Here is a 13,198-nt window from a genome sequence, read left to right on the forward strand (position 1 = left end):
ACAATTACATATATATATGTGTGTGCGTGTGCATATGTCCTCTGCTGCATCCATCCATCCATCCATGTCGAAGAAAAACTATATTCTGTTCAGAGTATCTTTTATCAGCTGTAACAAGCTCAGACCAGTCTCACTAGGGCAATTTGCTCTCTGTTTGAACACGATACATAGTTATGGAGACGTCAAATTCTTTGCACTCAAAGTCTAATGTCTTAAGCACCAAAATAAAGACCATTGTTCCCAAGCCAAGGGTGAAATGGAAACCTTTTTGTGACAGCAGCATCACAAATACATTCATCTTCGCATTATGGAGATGTCGGTTCATAACCGAGCATCAACAAATTACCTTTAAATAAAACTATGAGTTGGAAAAACCCTTTAACTGCTGTACCATTTCCATCCTTAAACTGAGCTGTTTTGGAGTTTTATCTTCTGCTCCCATCATTTTGTAGTGACAAACTCACGCAATAGTGTGCATGATTTGTGCACTTTACAAAGCTTGCGCCTACATTATTGCACTGTAAAAGCTCTGTTGTGAACATGTTTGGACTTTTGTTGTGAACATGGTTGGACTTTTGTTGTGAACACAGTTGGAGTTTTGTTGTGAACATGTTTGGACTTTGCACTCATGAAGGTGTCCATTCACCTGGGTATGTTTCCTTTTAAAGATACATTCACAAAGGCGCAATCTCATTTGAACAGCTTGTTTTCAGATACAATATTGTAATGGAACTATTTGCATTTTCCAGTTTCAGTACTGTTAAAGTCCAGTACAAGATGCCATTAGTCCTTCTAATAGAAACCTCTTGTCTTCTTCTTGTTTTCAGATGTGATTATGCCAAACCGGAAAACAGTGCTCTTAAATCATATAATGTAAATAATACTTTTACAATATTAAAAGTGACAATTAAGTTATTGAGCAAACATGTCTAGCATGACCATCATGCCAACATACAAATGGCATTCAGATGGTTTAACAATGGTGAGGATGGAGTTAGATGCAATAGGTTCCATTGTGCAATCCTGTTTTAAAGCCCATGTTATGAAGACACTAATATTGACAATCACGACAATGCGTGTGTGACTTAGAAACAGACATTAAGAGGAAGATTACTCCATGTCATTTCTTGCAGTTGGTGTCTGCAGGAAATAGCTATCAATGTAATATTGTGATAGTGTCTAAACTAAAAGCGGCCTTCTCGGCTAGAAAAAGAGCAGAAATGGCCCTAGACAAAAGATTACGATCAACCAGCAATGTGGTTAACGCCCACAAGGGTGTTAAATATATAGACATAGCCAAGAAGCCACAAGTATTGTAGCAGTCAAACAGAAAACAGCCCATGAACCAATGAGAACGGCTGTTGCACCTACCTGCCAATCACCCCCAGTCTCCTGCTTGAGAGCTGCAATGCTTAAGGCTCCTCCGCTGGACTTTACATTTGAATTTAGCCCTTTTCTGGGGTTTAAACACCTACACCTAGATTTAGAGTTTTGCCGCCAAAGGGGTGCTTTAGCTACTCGTCTTTTTTTTCTAGCGCTGCTTCTAAACAATGCTGGTATTGAGATCTCTCTGAAGGGCTGCGTTAGGCTCCAAAAAAGGGAGCGTACAGGCATATTTACTGCCACTTCAACTATCAATACCAGCATTGCTTACGGTAGCGGCTAGCTGGAAAAACGTGCTCGTGCGCGATTCCCCCATAGGAAACAATGGGGCAGTTTGGGATGAAAAAAAACCTAACACCTGCAAAAAAGCAGCGTTCAGCTCCTAACGCAGCCCCATTGTTTCCTATGGGGAAACACTCTCTAAGTCTGCACCTAACACCCTAACATGTACCCCGAGTCTAAACACCCCTAACCTTACACTTATTAACCCCTAATATGCCACCCCCGCTATCGCTGACACCTGCATTATATTATTAACCCCTAATCTTCCGCTCCGGACACCGCCGCCACCTACATTATCCCTATGAACCCCTAATCTGCTGCCCCTAACATCGCCGACCCCTATATTTATTAACCCCTAATCTGCCCCCCCCCCCAATGTCGCCGCTATCTAACTACACTTATTAACCCCTAATCTGCCAACCGGACCTCGCCGCTACTCTAATAAATGTATTAACCCCTAAAGCTAAGTCTAACCCTAACACCCCCCTAAATTAAATATAATTTAAATCTAACGAAATAAATTAAATATTATTAACTCCTATTCCTATTTAAAGCTAAATACTTACCTGTAAAATAAACCCTAATATAGCTACAATATAATGAATAATTATATTGTAGCTATTTTAGGATTTATATTTATTTTACAGGCAACTTTGTATTTATTTTAACTAGGTACAATAGCTATTAAATAGTTATTAACTATTTAATAGCTACCTAGTTAAAATAATTTCAAAATTACCTGTAAAATAAATCCTAACCTAAGTTACAATTAAACCTAACACTACACTATCAATAAATTAATTAAATAAATTACCTACAATTACCTACAATTAAATAAAGTAAACTAAATTACAAAAACAAACAAACACTAAATTACAAAAAAATAAAAAAACATTACAAGAATTTTAAGCTAATTACACCTACTCTAAGCCCCCTAATAAAATAACAAAGCACCCCCAAATTAAAAAATTTCCCTACCCTAATCTAAATTAAAAATTTAACAGCTCTATTACCATCCCTTAAAAGGGCTTTTTGCGGGGCATGCCCCAAACTAATCAGCTCTTTTGCCTGTAAAAAGAAAATACAATACCACCCCCCAACATTAAAATCCACCACCCACATACCCCTACTCTAACCCAAACCCCCCCTTAAATAAACCTAACACTACCCCCCTGAAGATCTCCCTACCTTGAGTCGTCTTCACCCAACCGGGCCAAAGTCTTCATCCGATGGGGCAGAAGAGGACATCCAGACCGGCAGAAGTCTTCATCCTATCCGGGCAGAAGAGGACATCCGGACCGGCAGACATCTTCATCCAAGCGGCATCTTCTATCTTCATCCATCCGACGAGGAGCGGCTCCAACTTCAAGATCTCCGGAGCGGAACATCCTCCTTCCCCGACGACTACCCGATGAATGAAGTCCTTTAGGTGACGTCATCCAAGATGGCGTCCCTCGAATTCCGATTGGCTGATAGCATTCTATCAGCCAATCAGAATTAAGGTAGGAAAAATCTGATTGGCTGATTGAATCAGCCAATCAGATTCAAGTTCAATTGGATTGGCTGATCCAATCAGCCAATCAGATTGAGCTCGCATTCTATTGGCTGTTCCGATCAGCCAATAGAATGTGAGCTCAATCTGATTGGCTGATTGGCTCTTAACTACTGTGCTCTAAAGTACACTAACACCCATAAACTACCTATGTACCCCTAAACCGAGGTCCCCCCACATCGCCGCCACTATAATAAAAAAATGTAACCCCTAATCTGCCGACCGCACACTGCCACTACCGGCGTTTTGCGGCTGGAGTCTTGTCGGTAGAAGGTCTACTGCTCACTTCAGCCAAGACTCTAAATACCGGCGTTAGGAAGATCCCATTGAAAAGATAGGATACACAATTGGCGAAAGGGGATCTACAGTATGGAAAAGTCGCGGCTTGAAAGTGAGCGTTAGACCCTTACCTACACGACTCTAAATACCAGGACCCCTTAACGCTGCTTTTGACGGCTACCGCAGAACTCTAAATCTAGGCGATAGTTAACATGGGGCGGTTAAGTGTCTCTTTAACTTAACTTTTGGGTAATATTGGTTTTCTGTCAGTCAAATTCAAACAATATCCCACTCTCAAATTCATACTGTGACTGGGCTTAATTACATTCCTAATGGTAATACATATAAAAAAAATGATGATGCTTTTGTGCTTAAAGGGAGGCACTGCGTTATTATATTGCATTAATTAAGACCACAATAATTACTTTCTGGAATAACACTAGTTAACTATGAACCCCATTTGAAAAGTGTCATCATATCTATCAACTGCCATATAATAGATGTTTTAAACAGTGATAAAGCTGAAATGACCATCAGTTCTTATGCTATATGTTTCTTGTTTTGTTTTGCTTTTAAAGCAAATGGGACTCAAAGAAGGTAAAGGAACCTTAACAACTCTTCCAACAAAATACAAAGTATTTAGAAACTAATAGAGCTAGCAGAGCTCAGATTACAGATATATTTTCTTATGATTTTGAGGCTTCACATAAGAAATCTACATCTGGGTCCTAGCCCTTGTTTATTATGTCTAGTTTGGAAGTTAATTTTATTTTACACAGGAATCCTGCATCAATGTTGGAGTTAACTAAAAGGTTAAATTAATAGCATATGGTCGACATGACAAACCCGAAAAGAAGGCATTGTGAAATTGATTTGTTCTGAGCTATAAAGGAAAACACTTTTTACATAGTACTTATTATTTACTAATAACTGTCTTGCTACTGACCTGGCAAATTATTGCCTACAAAATTATAGTCATTGGGTATCTCGACAACCGTATCCCATTAAAACCACACCCCCATTGCATGTACATTCAACATTCCATTGCAAAATTGACTCTGTAATTACCCCACAAGCATTAGTAGCACAAGATCTAGTAGTTTAAATTGACCCTTTACCCACGTTAAGATAAAATGCTTCCCCCTATATTTGTCAACATTAGTACAAAGTCCAGAGAGAGCTAAATGTATTTGCTAGTATATACCCCACCAGCACTAAACCACTTGCCAACACATTCCCCCAACTGCAATACCTACACTATCCCCACCAAAATAATACCAGTTTTATTAACTTATTTTTCTCAAACATACACTCTCCCACATACACACATCAAGTACCACTCATGCATGGGGCCTGATGATCTAATGCTCTCTGCTCTGGCGAGATGATCTAAGGATTCTCGCCAGTGTGGGGAGGTCCCTCGAATCATTTTATAAATTAAAATATTACACTGAGAGATGTTTATCTCACTATGCAGGGTTCTGTAGGTGAAGGACAGACTCATATATTGCATTATAAGGTTTACAAAAAAATCCCAAAGATTTTGTGTAATTTCTCTCTAAGGCAGCGAGTTTTTTAACATCAGTCCAATAATCTACCTTTGACTATTCTCATGGAGATCAGTATTCTATTCAAGGCTATATTTCACATTTGTGAGAGATTAATAGAAGGAGAAATTAAACAAAAACTCATGGAAATAATCAACAAAATAACTGCATGGAAACTTTAACAATTTAAACATTCAAAAAATATAAACACAATAATTAGTATCATCTGATGCCAAACACCATGTTATCTTGTATCTAATAAATCACAAGGTTAGATAAGTAGCATTTTACATTCCTTATTCTTCATGCATCTGATCCAAAGCAGAAACAAACCATAGCCGTTTTTTTCTATCCTCTTCACAAGATTATTGTATTTAAAATTAGCAGTGGATATGGAAGCACAAAACGGTATATCACTACAATCTCATGAGGTTAGAAGAAACCTTTGAAGACATATAGGTGTATAAAAAGATTATTTTATTTATCATTCTATTCTATCCAAGCAGCACCACACATGCTATGAAGATAATTCATCTTCAAGCAATACGAAAGGCCGAGATGTTAAAAAAGATTATTTGCACCACACCATGCGGAGGATGGAACTTATGGTAAGGTTGGAACAAACCAGCAAATGTGAAGGAACGCTGGCGGTGAAGCGTGAGGATTTGTGGGGTGTTCATGCTTTTATTGATATTACTGAGTTTATTGTTGTACTCTGGAAGAATGATGATGAACAGGTCGGGATCACAAATATGTATGTAGCCGTACAGGAAAGAAGGAATGACCCAGAAGTGAGAGGAAATCCATCGTTGGAAAAAAGACGCACAACAGACAGAACAAAAAGGAAAACAAAAAGAAAAAAAGGAGAGAAAATGAAAATGTTAATTGGATTTGGGTAACTGCGAGTTATTCTGGAAAGTGGAGCCTGTTAGAGAAAAAAATAATCAACAGGTTGAAATACAGTCCACTAAACATTTAACCATACTTAAATGATTTTTAAATGATTTTTAGTTTGGTTTCCAACTTTGGAAGTTTATACTATTCTTGGAAGTAGTAACAAAAATGTAATACGTTTTCTAAATAAAAAGCCAAAGGCCACCTGCTCAAAAATCAGTGTTTAATGTGGTCAATGTAGTCAATCCAGCTCAGCCGTGTTGGTAAGAATGTACTGGTATCTGTTAAAAGCAGTGTTGTTCCTGTGCAGTTTTATCTATTATACACTGGCTGTATGTGTTACTAAAAACACTCATTCAGTTGAGTGAACTGATATTCTATATAATATAACATTTTTATAGTGCATTGCCATTAAAGAATAATCACTGGAAGTATGTTCTTAGAATTTACGGGTCATTAAAAGATGAAACCAAGAAAAATCTTACCTCATAATTCTATAACTCAGTTGGTACAGACCATAAAGGGACAGTGTACTGTATTTATTCTCTTTTAAATGCTTGTTATACCAATCCCATTGTATTACATAGCTTATTTTGTTCATTAAAACCCCCAACTATAATAATATTTTAGTACACAAGTATTGGCCTTTGTGTATAGAGAGAAATAGATATAAGCAGATCTGCTCTTACTGGTAGCCTCAGCCCTTTTAAATAGGTATATTCTTAAGATCAACTGGTTTTGAATTTGATGAGAACAAAAATGCTATTTTAAATGCAAAAATAAGCCTAAGGGGCTGAATTATCAAGCTCTGAATGGAGCTTGATGCCCCTATATCCTAGTGAGCCTTCAGGCTCGCTAGAAACAGCAGTTATGAAGCATTGCAGTCTGCAATCCACCTGATACTATACGATCGGGCCGATAGACACCCCCTGCTAGCACCCAATTGGCTGCGAATCTGCAATGGGCAGTGGGCGGCATTGCACAAGCAGTTCTGGTAAACTGCTTGTGCAATGTTAAATGCCGACAACGTATCCTGTTGGACAAACATTGATAAATTGGCCCCTAAGGATCAATTTCAATTAATTTAATACTCTGCAGCTGGTATAAAAAGTCAGTAGAAACAACAGCATCAATTTAAAAATCACAAGTATTAATTATGGTTGAAAACCTTTGGGGCCCTGCTTTCTTCTATATGAAAAGTGCATCAAAATCACAATTTAAACAAAACCTAAGAGTGCTTTAATGTATAATGTACCTTAGTAGTTATGGTTAATTTCGTAGTCAAGAACATTCCTAAACTGAACAAGTCATCCAAAAAGGTCCAGAATCCCCTGACGAGAATTCCTAAATTTACAGCAATATTAAATCAATATTTAATAAAATAAAATGTTAAATTAAACATAGCACAACAATCATCTTGTTTGCCTACTTCCCCTAATATACCTGCGCTTATTAATATCTGATAATAAACAATAATAATAATATAAAAATGGTAGCAATATATTAAGATCCATACAATGGTACATTAGGTGTATATGGGGCAGATCTGGAGGATCTAAAGAAACACAAGGTACAGCAGGAGCACACATTACTCGTAAAAAAACCTGAACATTGTACAATGCTGGCAGAGATATTGCACATTCCTTGTATGTCACTGCAAGGAAAATGCTACCCCTCAAGTTAAAGGGACACTCAAGTCAAAATTAAACTTGCATGTTTCAGATAGAGCATGCAATTTTAAACAACTTTCTAATTAACTGATCTATTTAAGAGCAAGGTCATACGGCAAACAAACCTCATGGAATTAACAGAGAAACATTTGCCTGCATGTTAATCCCAAAATGAACCAAGATTACAGTTAAAACTCATCCTTGCAGCAAGGATAATCTATTAGAAAAATACTGCGGCAGTAAAAGATCTGTAACTGGCAAGAAAGTGAAGATTATGGGGTCAATTTATCCAGCTCCATATGGAGCTTAATGCCCCGTGTTTCCGGCGAGCCTTCAGAGTCTAAAGATCGCTGCTCCATAACCTGTCCGCCTGCTCTGAGGCGGCTGACAGAAATCAACCCAATCGGATACGATCGGGTTGATTGACACCTCCTGCTAGCAGCCGATTGGTCGCAAATCTGCTGGGGGCAGTATTGCACCAGCAGTTCACAATAACTGCTGGTGCAATGATAAATGTGGACAGCATATGCTGTCTGCATTTATCGATGTGCAGCGGAGATGATACGCTACATCGTATCATGTCCGCTCGCACATTAGTAAATTGACCCCTATATATACTGTAGGGGAAGAGAAGGCATCTAGATATATTTGGGAAGTGTATACCAGTTCCAAAGTAGCATGAAGCTGAAAATATGACATATTATAACATCCCTACATTATTAAATATTTTGAAACAGATTTGTTTCCCAAAATTTTTTTTTAAATTTATTTCTGTAAGTGTGAGACCTGTAAAAAATATTTTTGAGAGTCTTGCAAGAAATATATGCTCACCTCGTTTAAATGGACCGTGTTAGATTAATTTAATAATCCAAAGGATGCACATTCTGGGCAAAAGATGACAAAGAATCACAAAGGCTAAAGCTGATGTTGAAGAGAAAATAGCACAATCAGTAAAAAAATGTGACAAAACCTTTTTTTTTACATATATTAGTAAAAAGAGAAAAACTAACAGAGGGATGGTAAAATTCAAGTCTGATGGTAGAGTAGTGGAAGGAGATAAACAAACAGCAATAAAGTCTGTGGGACCAGATAATATTCATCCATGGGTTCTAAGAGAAGTTCGATTTGTGACAGCTACTCCATTAGCAGATTTATTAAATCAGTCACTGCTAACACGAGTTGTTCCAAAAGACTGGAAAATTGCCAATTTAGTCCCTCTTTATAAAAAGGGTATTAAAGGACCAGTCAACACAGTAGATTTGCATAATCAACAAATGCAAGATAACAAGACTATGCAATAGCACTTAGTCTGAACTTCAAATGAGTAGTAGAACTTTTTTCTGACAATTTTAAAAGTTATGTCTTTTTCCACTCCCCCTGTACCATGTGACAGCCATCAGCCAATCACAAATGCATACATGTACCATGTGACAGCCATCAGCCATTCACAAATGCATACACACTTATTCTTGCACATGCTCAGTAGGAGCTGGTGACTCAAAAAGTTTAAATATAAAAAGACTGCGCACATTTAGTTAATGGAAGTAAATTGGAAAGTTGTTTAAAATAGCATGCTGTATCCGAATAATGAAAGTTTAATTTTTATTGAGTGTCCCTTTAAGGAAGATTCTGCTAACTATAGGCCAGTCAGTTTGACCTCAATTGCAGGGAAATTAATGGAAACTCTTTTAAAGGAAAGTATTGTGTTTTACCTTCAGACAAATAACTTAGAAGACAAAAGAACAGCATGGTATCACTGCTGGAAGATCATGTCAGACTTATCTAATTGATTTCATTAACCATGTAACTAAATTAATACACCTTGGGGAGCCGTAGATGTTGCGTATTTAGACTTTACCAAAGTCACTTTCCCACATAAACTTATTCGCAAAATGTATTGCCTTGGAGTAGATGCTAAGATTTTAAAGTGAATAGAATATTAGATTAAGGATAGAAGGCAGAGGGTTTTAATTAATGGAGTACATTCATTTACTAGTGGTGTTACCCAAGGGTCAGATCTGGGACCTGATTTGTTTAACATGTTCATAAATGATATTGGAAGTGGGCTCCAGGGGAAGGTTTGCTTGTGTGATATTATAAAACTGGGGGACTTGGCAAATGGGACCTAAAATGTAATATTACAAAGAGCAAAATTATGCATATAGGATCCAAAAACCCAAATACCAATTATACTCTCAATAGGAACAGGATTTAAAATGTGGTACATAATGCAGCAGTGCAGCCAGTAAGGCCAGACAAACACTTGTTTGCATTGGGAGAGGTATTAGTAGCAGAAATAGCAAGGTTCTTATGCCACTTTACAGATCATTAGTTAGACCTCATCTTGAATACTATGTACAGTTCTGGAGACCATGTGGTCAATTTATCAAGCTCCGTAATCAAGCTCGCCGGAAACAGAAGTTATGAAGCAGCGGTCTAAAGACCGCTGCTCCATAACTTGTCCACCTGTTCTGAGGCTGCAGACAGAAATCAACCCGATCGAATACGATTGGGTTGATTGACACCCCCTGGTAGCGGCCGTGAATCTGCAGGGGGCAGCATTGCAACACCAGTTCACAAGAACTGCTGGTGCAATGATAAATGGTGACAGCGTATGCTGTCGGCATTTATTGATGTGCAGCGGACATGATACGCTATATCGTACCATGTCCACTCGCACATTAATAAATATACCCCCATATCTCCAGAAGGATATAAATAAACTATACATGCCATTGTCATGTGATTGTCTTTTTTAAAATAAAAATTAAAAAGGTCATATAGAACTTTGCAAGGTGACAGTGTGACTAATAAAAGTTATTTTTACCCCAGTCCAAAGGTCTTGCCAAACAACAGTTATTTATGTTTTCTGCATAACCTTTAAACTTTGACCCCAGTGAGACACGTCATGAGAACTAGTGCAGCGAAGGGGGTAAGTCACGCATCGATGGGCAACAGATTATACATTTTATATGTATATGTATATATACTGAACATATACAGTATATTTATGTGTTAATATGTGTATCTAGACCACAATGTAAAGGCACTTTCAGTGCCGGCTTTCTTCAAACACCTCACAGCCACCATCTTTAGTCCACAAAAACTGCCTAGTGCAGGTATTGTTTTAAAAAAAAGATGCTAATGTTTTTTCTAAAAGGCACTACAAAAAAAATTTATTGGGGGGGGGGGGCACATTTAAAAAATTAACTAGAGGTCTGATTTCTGGTTAATTTTGTGAGCGCTGATTCCTACCGCGGTAGAAATAACCAGCCACTTGTAATGGCTGGTTATTTATTGCGTGCCAGCGGGCGAATTTGCCCGTTTACAGGTGCGCCATAAATTAGCACTCCACTTGTAATCTAGCCCTAAATTGGCTATATTAAGTTTATAGTTAGAATATGAAGGCAAACTACATAAATTAAAAATATCTTGATCTTGACATACCTTAAAGTTATTAAACACACATCTGTAGTTAGCTGCTTACGTTAGCAATAACGAAGGATCCAAATGACTGGTTGTAATAATCACTCATATATGCTGTTTAATTAAAAGCAATCATATTTGCATAGAATGATCTAACATGTTTACTCTTGGAAGGGTCTGTGTAAAATGATACCCACATTTAATTATTTTGTTAGGAATATATTTGGTAATTCTGACAGCTGGTAACAGTCGTGCCCACTGGTCATGAGACTGGATAGTATTAATTTGCAAGTCACAGACTTCACAAGATGCCAAATGACTAAATAAATAAATAATGCAGAAGGGGAGAGTTGTTTACAAATAAAATGTAACAAAATCGATGGTGAAAACCAAAAATTGATGGGTCATAGCTGTATAAAATCTCTATAGTTACCCAGAACCTCTCCCTGATTTAGGGCTAGATTACGAGTGGAGCTCTATTAATCTCTCCCAATTGTACACTATCTCCACTTGACCTCTGCTCTTTGAGTACGTTGGGTAGCACGAGTATTACAAGTTGAAAGTAATGCTTATTTGCTTGTGTGCAACCACGTTAACATACTCCTCCATAGACTTCAATGGAGCGAGAAAAGTGGAAACTAATCTAACACCCATACTCACGCGCTATCCATAAGCCCCCTACTCTAATAATTCATAAACTGCCACATAGCCCACTGCAAATTACCCACTAGACTAATAACCCCTAAACTGCCCCACCCCCACTTTGCAAAATACCCCTATACTATATTAATCCTTAAACCGATTAATCCTTAAACCGCCACATCGCAAACTACCCCTCTACGCTATTAGCCCCTAAACCCCCACATAGCCCACACCACAAACTACCCCTCTACACTATTAACTCCTAAGCCACCACATCGCCCATTGCAAAGTACCCCACTACATTATTAACCACCCTTTTGTACAGTGTGTAAGGGAAATTCTCATTAACATGTTTGAGATTGACCTATTGTAAGCCAAATCAATTTTGATAATTAATAAACAAAATGAATGTCATTTGTATATAGGCATAAAGGGTATATTGGACATATTTACTCAATAATTTTATTGACACTTAATATTTAAAAAAAGATTGTTTTCCAATATTTCCGATATTATTGAATGTTAAAGAACCGTTTTCTGAGATATACTTCTAATATCAAGAAGAACACTATCAATTTCTATTAGAAGGAAGTGGCCAAAACTTATCTCATACAGGATTTTAACAGTTTTCACGCTGTAAATCGTGAAACCGCTGCATGCAATATTGAAGCCGCAAAATGTTGTGCAAACGGGATCATGCCAACATGATCGTAACTTCAAAAGGAACTGCACCATCGTAGCCAGGCTTTAAAATAGTTATATTGCTTTCTTGACAGGTAGTTCAATAGTAGGTAGTTGCAAAAAAATGGAAACCACACTGTCATGAATATGTTTTAACTTTACTGTCACAAAGGCATGGTTACTTTTAAAATGCCAGTCACAAAGGTGCAATCCCGTTTGATATCCTGGTAACCTAGGCATTATCCCATTTAAAAGCCAGGATACAACAAGGCAAATGTGACTTAGAAACAAACATTTACTAAAAGTGCTACAAGCATGGGGCCCTGATCTCACTTTTTCTGAAGATCCTCTTAGTTGTACAGGATATCACGTTTCATATATATATATATATGCATATATAAATGTCTGCCCTGTCCATTGCAGATGGAATATACAATAGTGATGAATTGAGCTTTAATGACCATTTATGCAAATACTCATCTCAAATATTTTCTGTGGCCATTTCAGAGTGTCTTGCACATGTGCAACAAAACAGACTTATTCCAAATTGTCTTGGAATACCTGCAAAAGCTGTCAAAAAGGCTAGTTCGAGACTTTATCAAGTGCCTTTAGGTGTCAAATTTAATGATTATATAAAGGTTTTAAAAACCCTATTGAAATGTATGAAAAATGTCTCCATGATAAAAATAGGGCTTTATATGTGAGCTAAAAACACACTTGTGGCTCCAAGAAAAAAATGTGCTATTGTGATTGCATCAAAACTAAACGTGCCCTTTTCAGGCACAGACAAATCGGCCAATAGATTGTAATCAATCCCATAGTTAGTCAGCTCAAGAACAGCA

The 13,198-nt window shown here is 37.5% G+C and overlaps 1 protein-coding gene across 4 annotated transcripts in view; it reads right to left on the minus strand.

Annotated features, from left to right (window-relative positions):
• The window catches only part of TNS1 (tensin 1), a 403,399-nt gene that overhangs the window by 85,806 nt on the left and 304,395 nt on the right, over positions 1-13,198 (minus strand). For 2 of the 4 annotated variants that reach the window (XM_053698118.1, XM_053698117.1), the window contains exon 17: positions 5,669-5,758. The exons of the other annotated variants lie outside the window; for them this stretch is intronic. In XM_053698118.1, coding sequence (XP_053554093.1) covers positions 5,669-5,758 — 90 coding nt within the window. The remainder of the gene's footprint in view (positions 1-5,668; positions 5,759-13,198) is intronic. 4 annotated transcript variants of the gene reach the window in all.

The sequence above is a fragment of the Bombina bombina genome, chromosome 1, assembly GCF_027579735.1.
Source record: "Bombina bombina isolate aBomBom1 chromosome 1, aBomBom1.pri, whole genome shotgun sequence".
In the NCBI taxonomy this organism is placed as follows: Eukaryota; Metazoa; Chordata; class Amphibia; order Anura; family Bombinatoridae; genus Bombina; species Bombina bombina.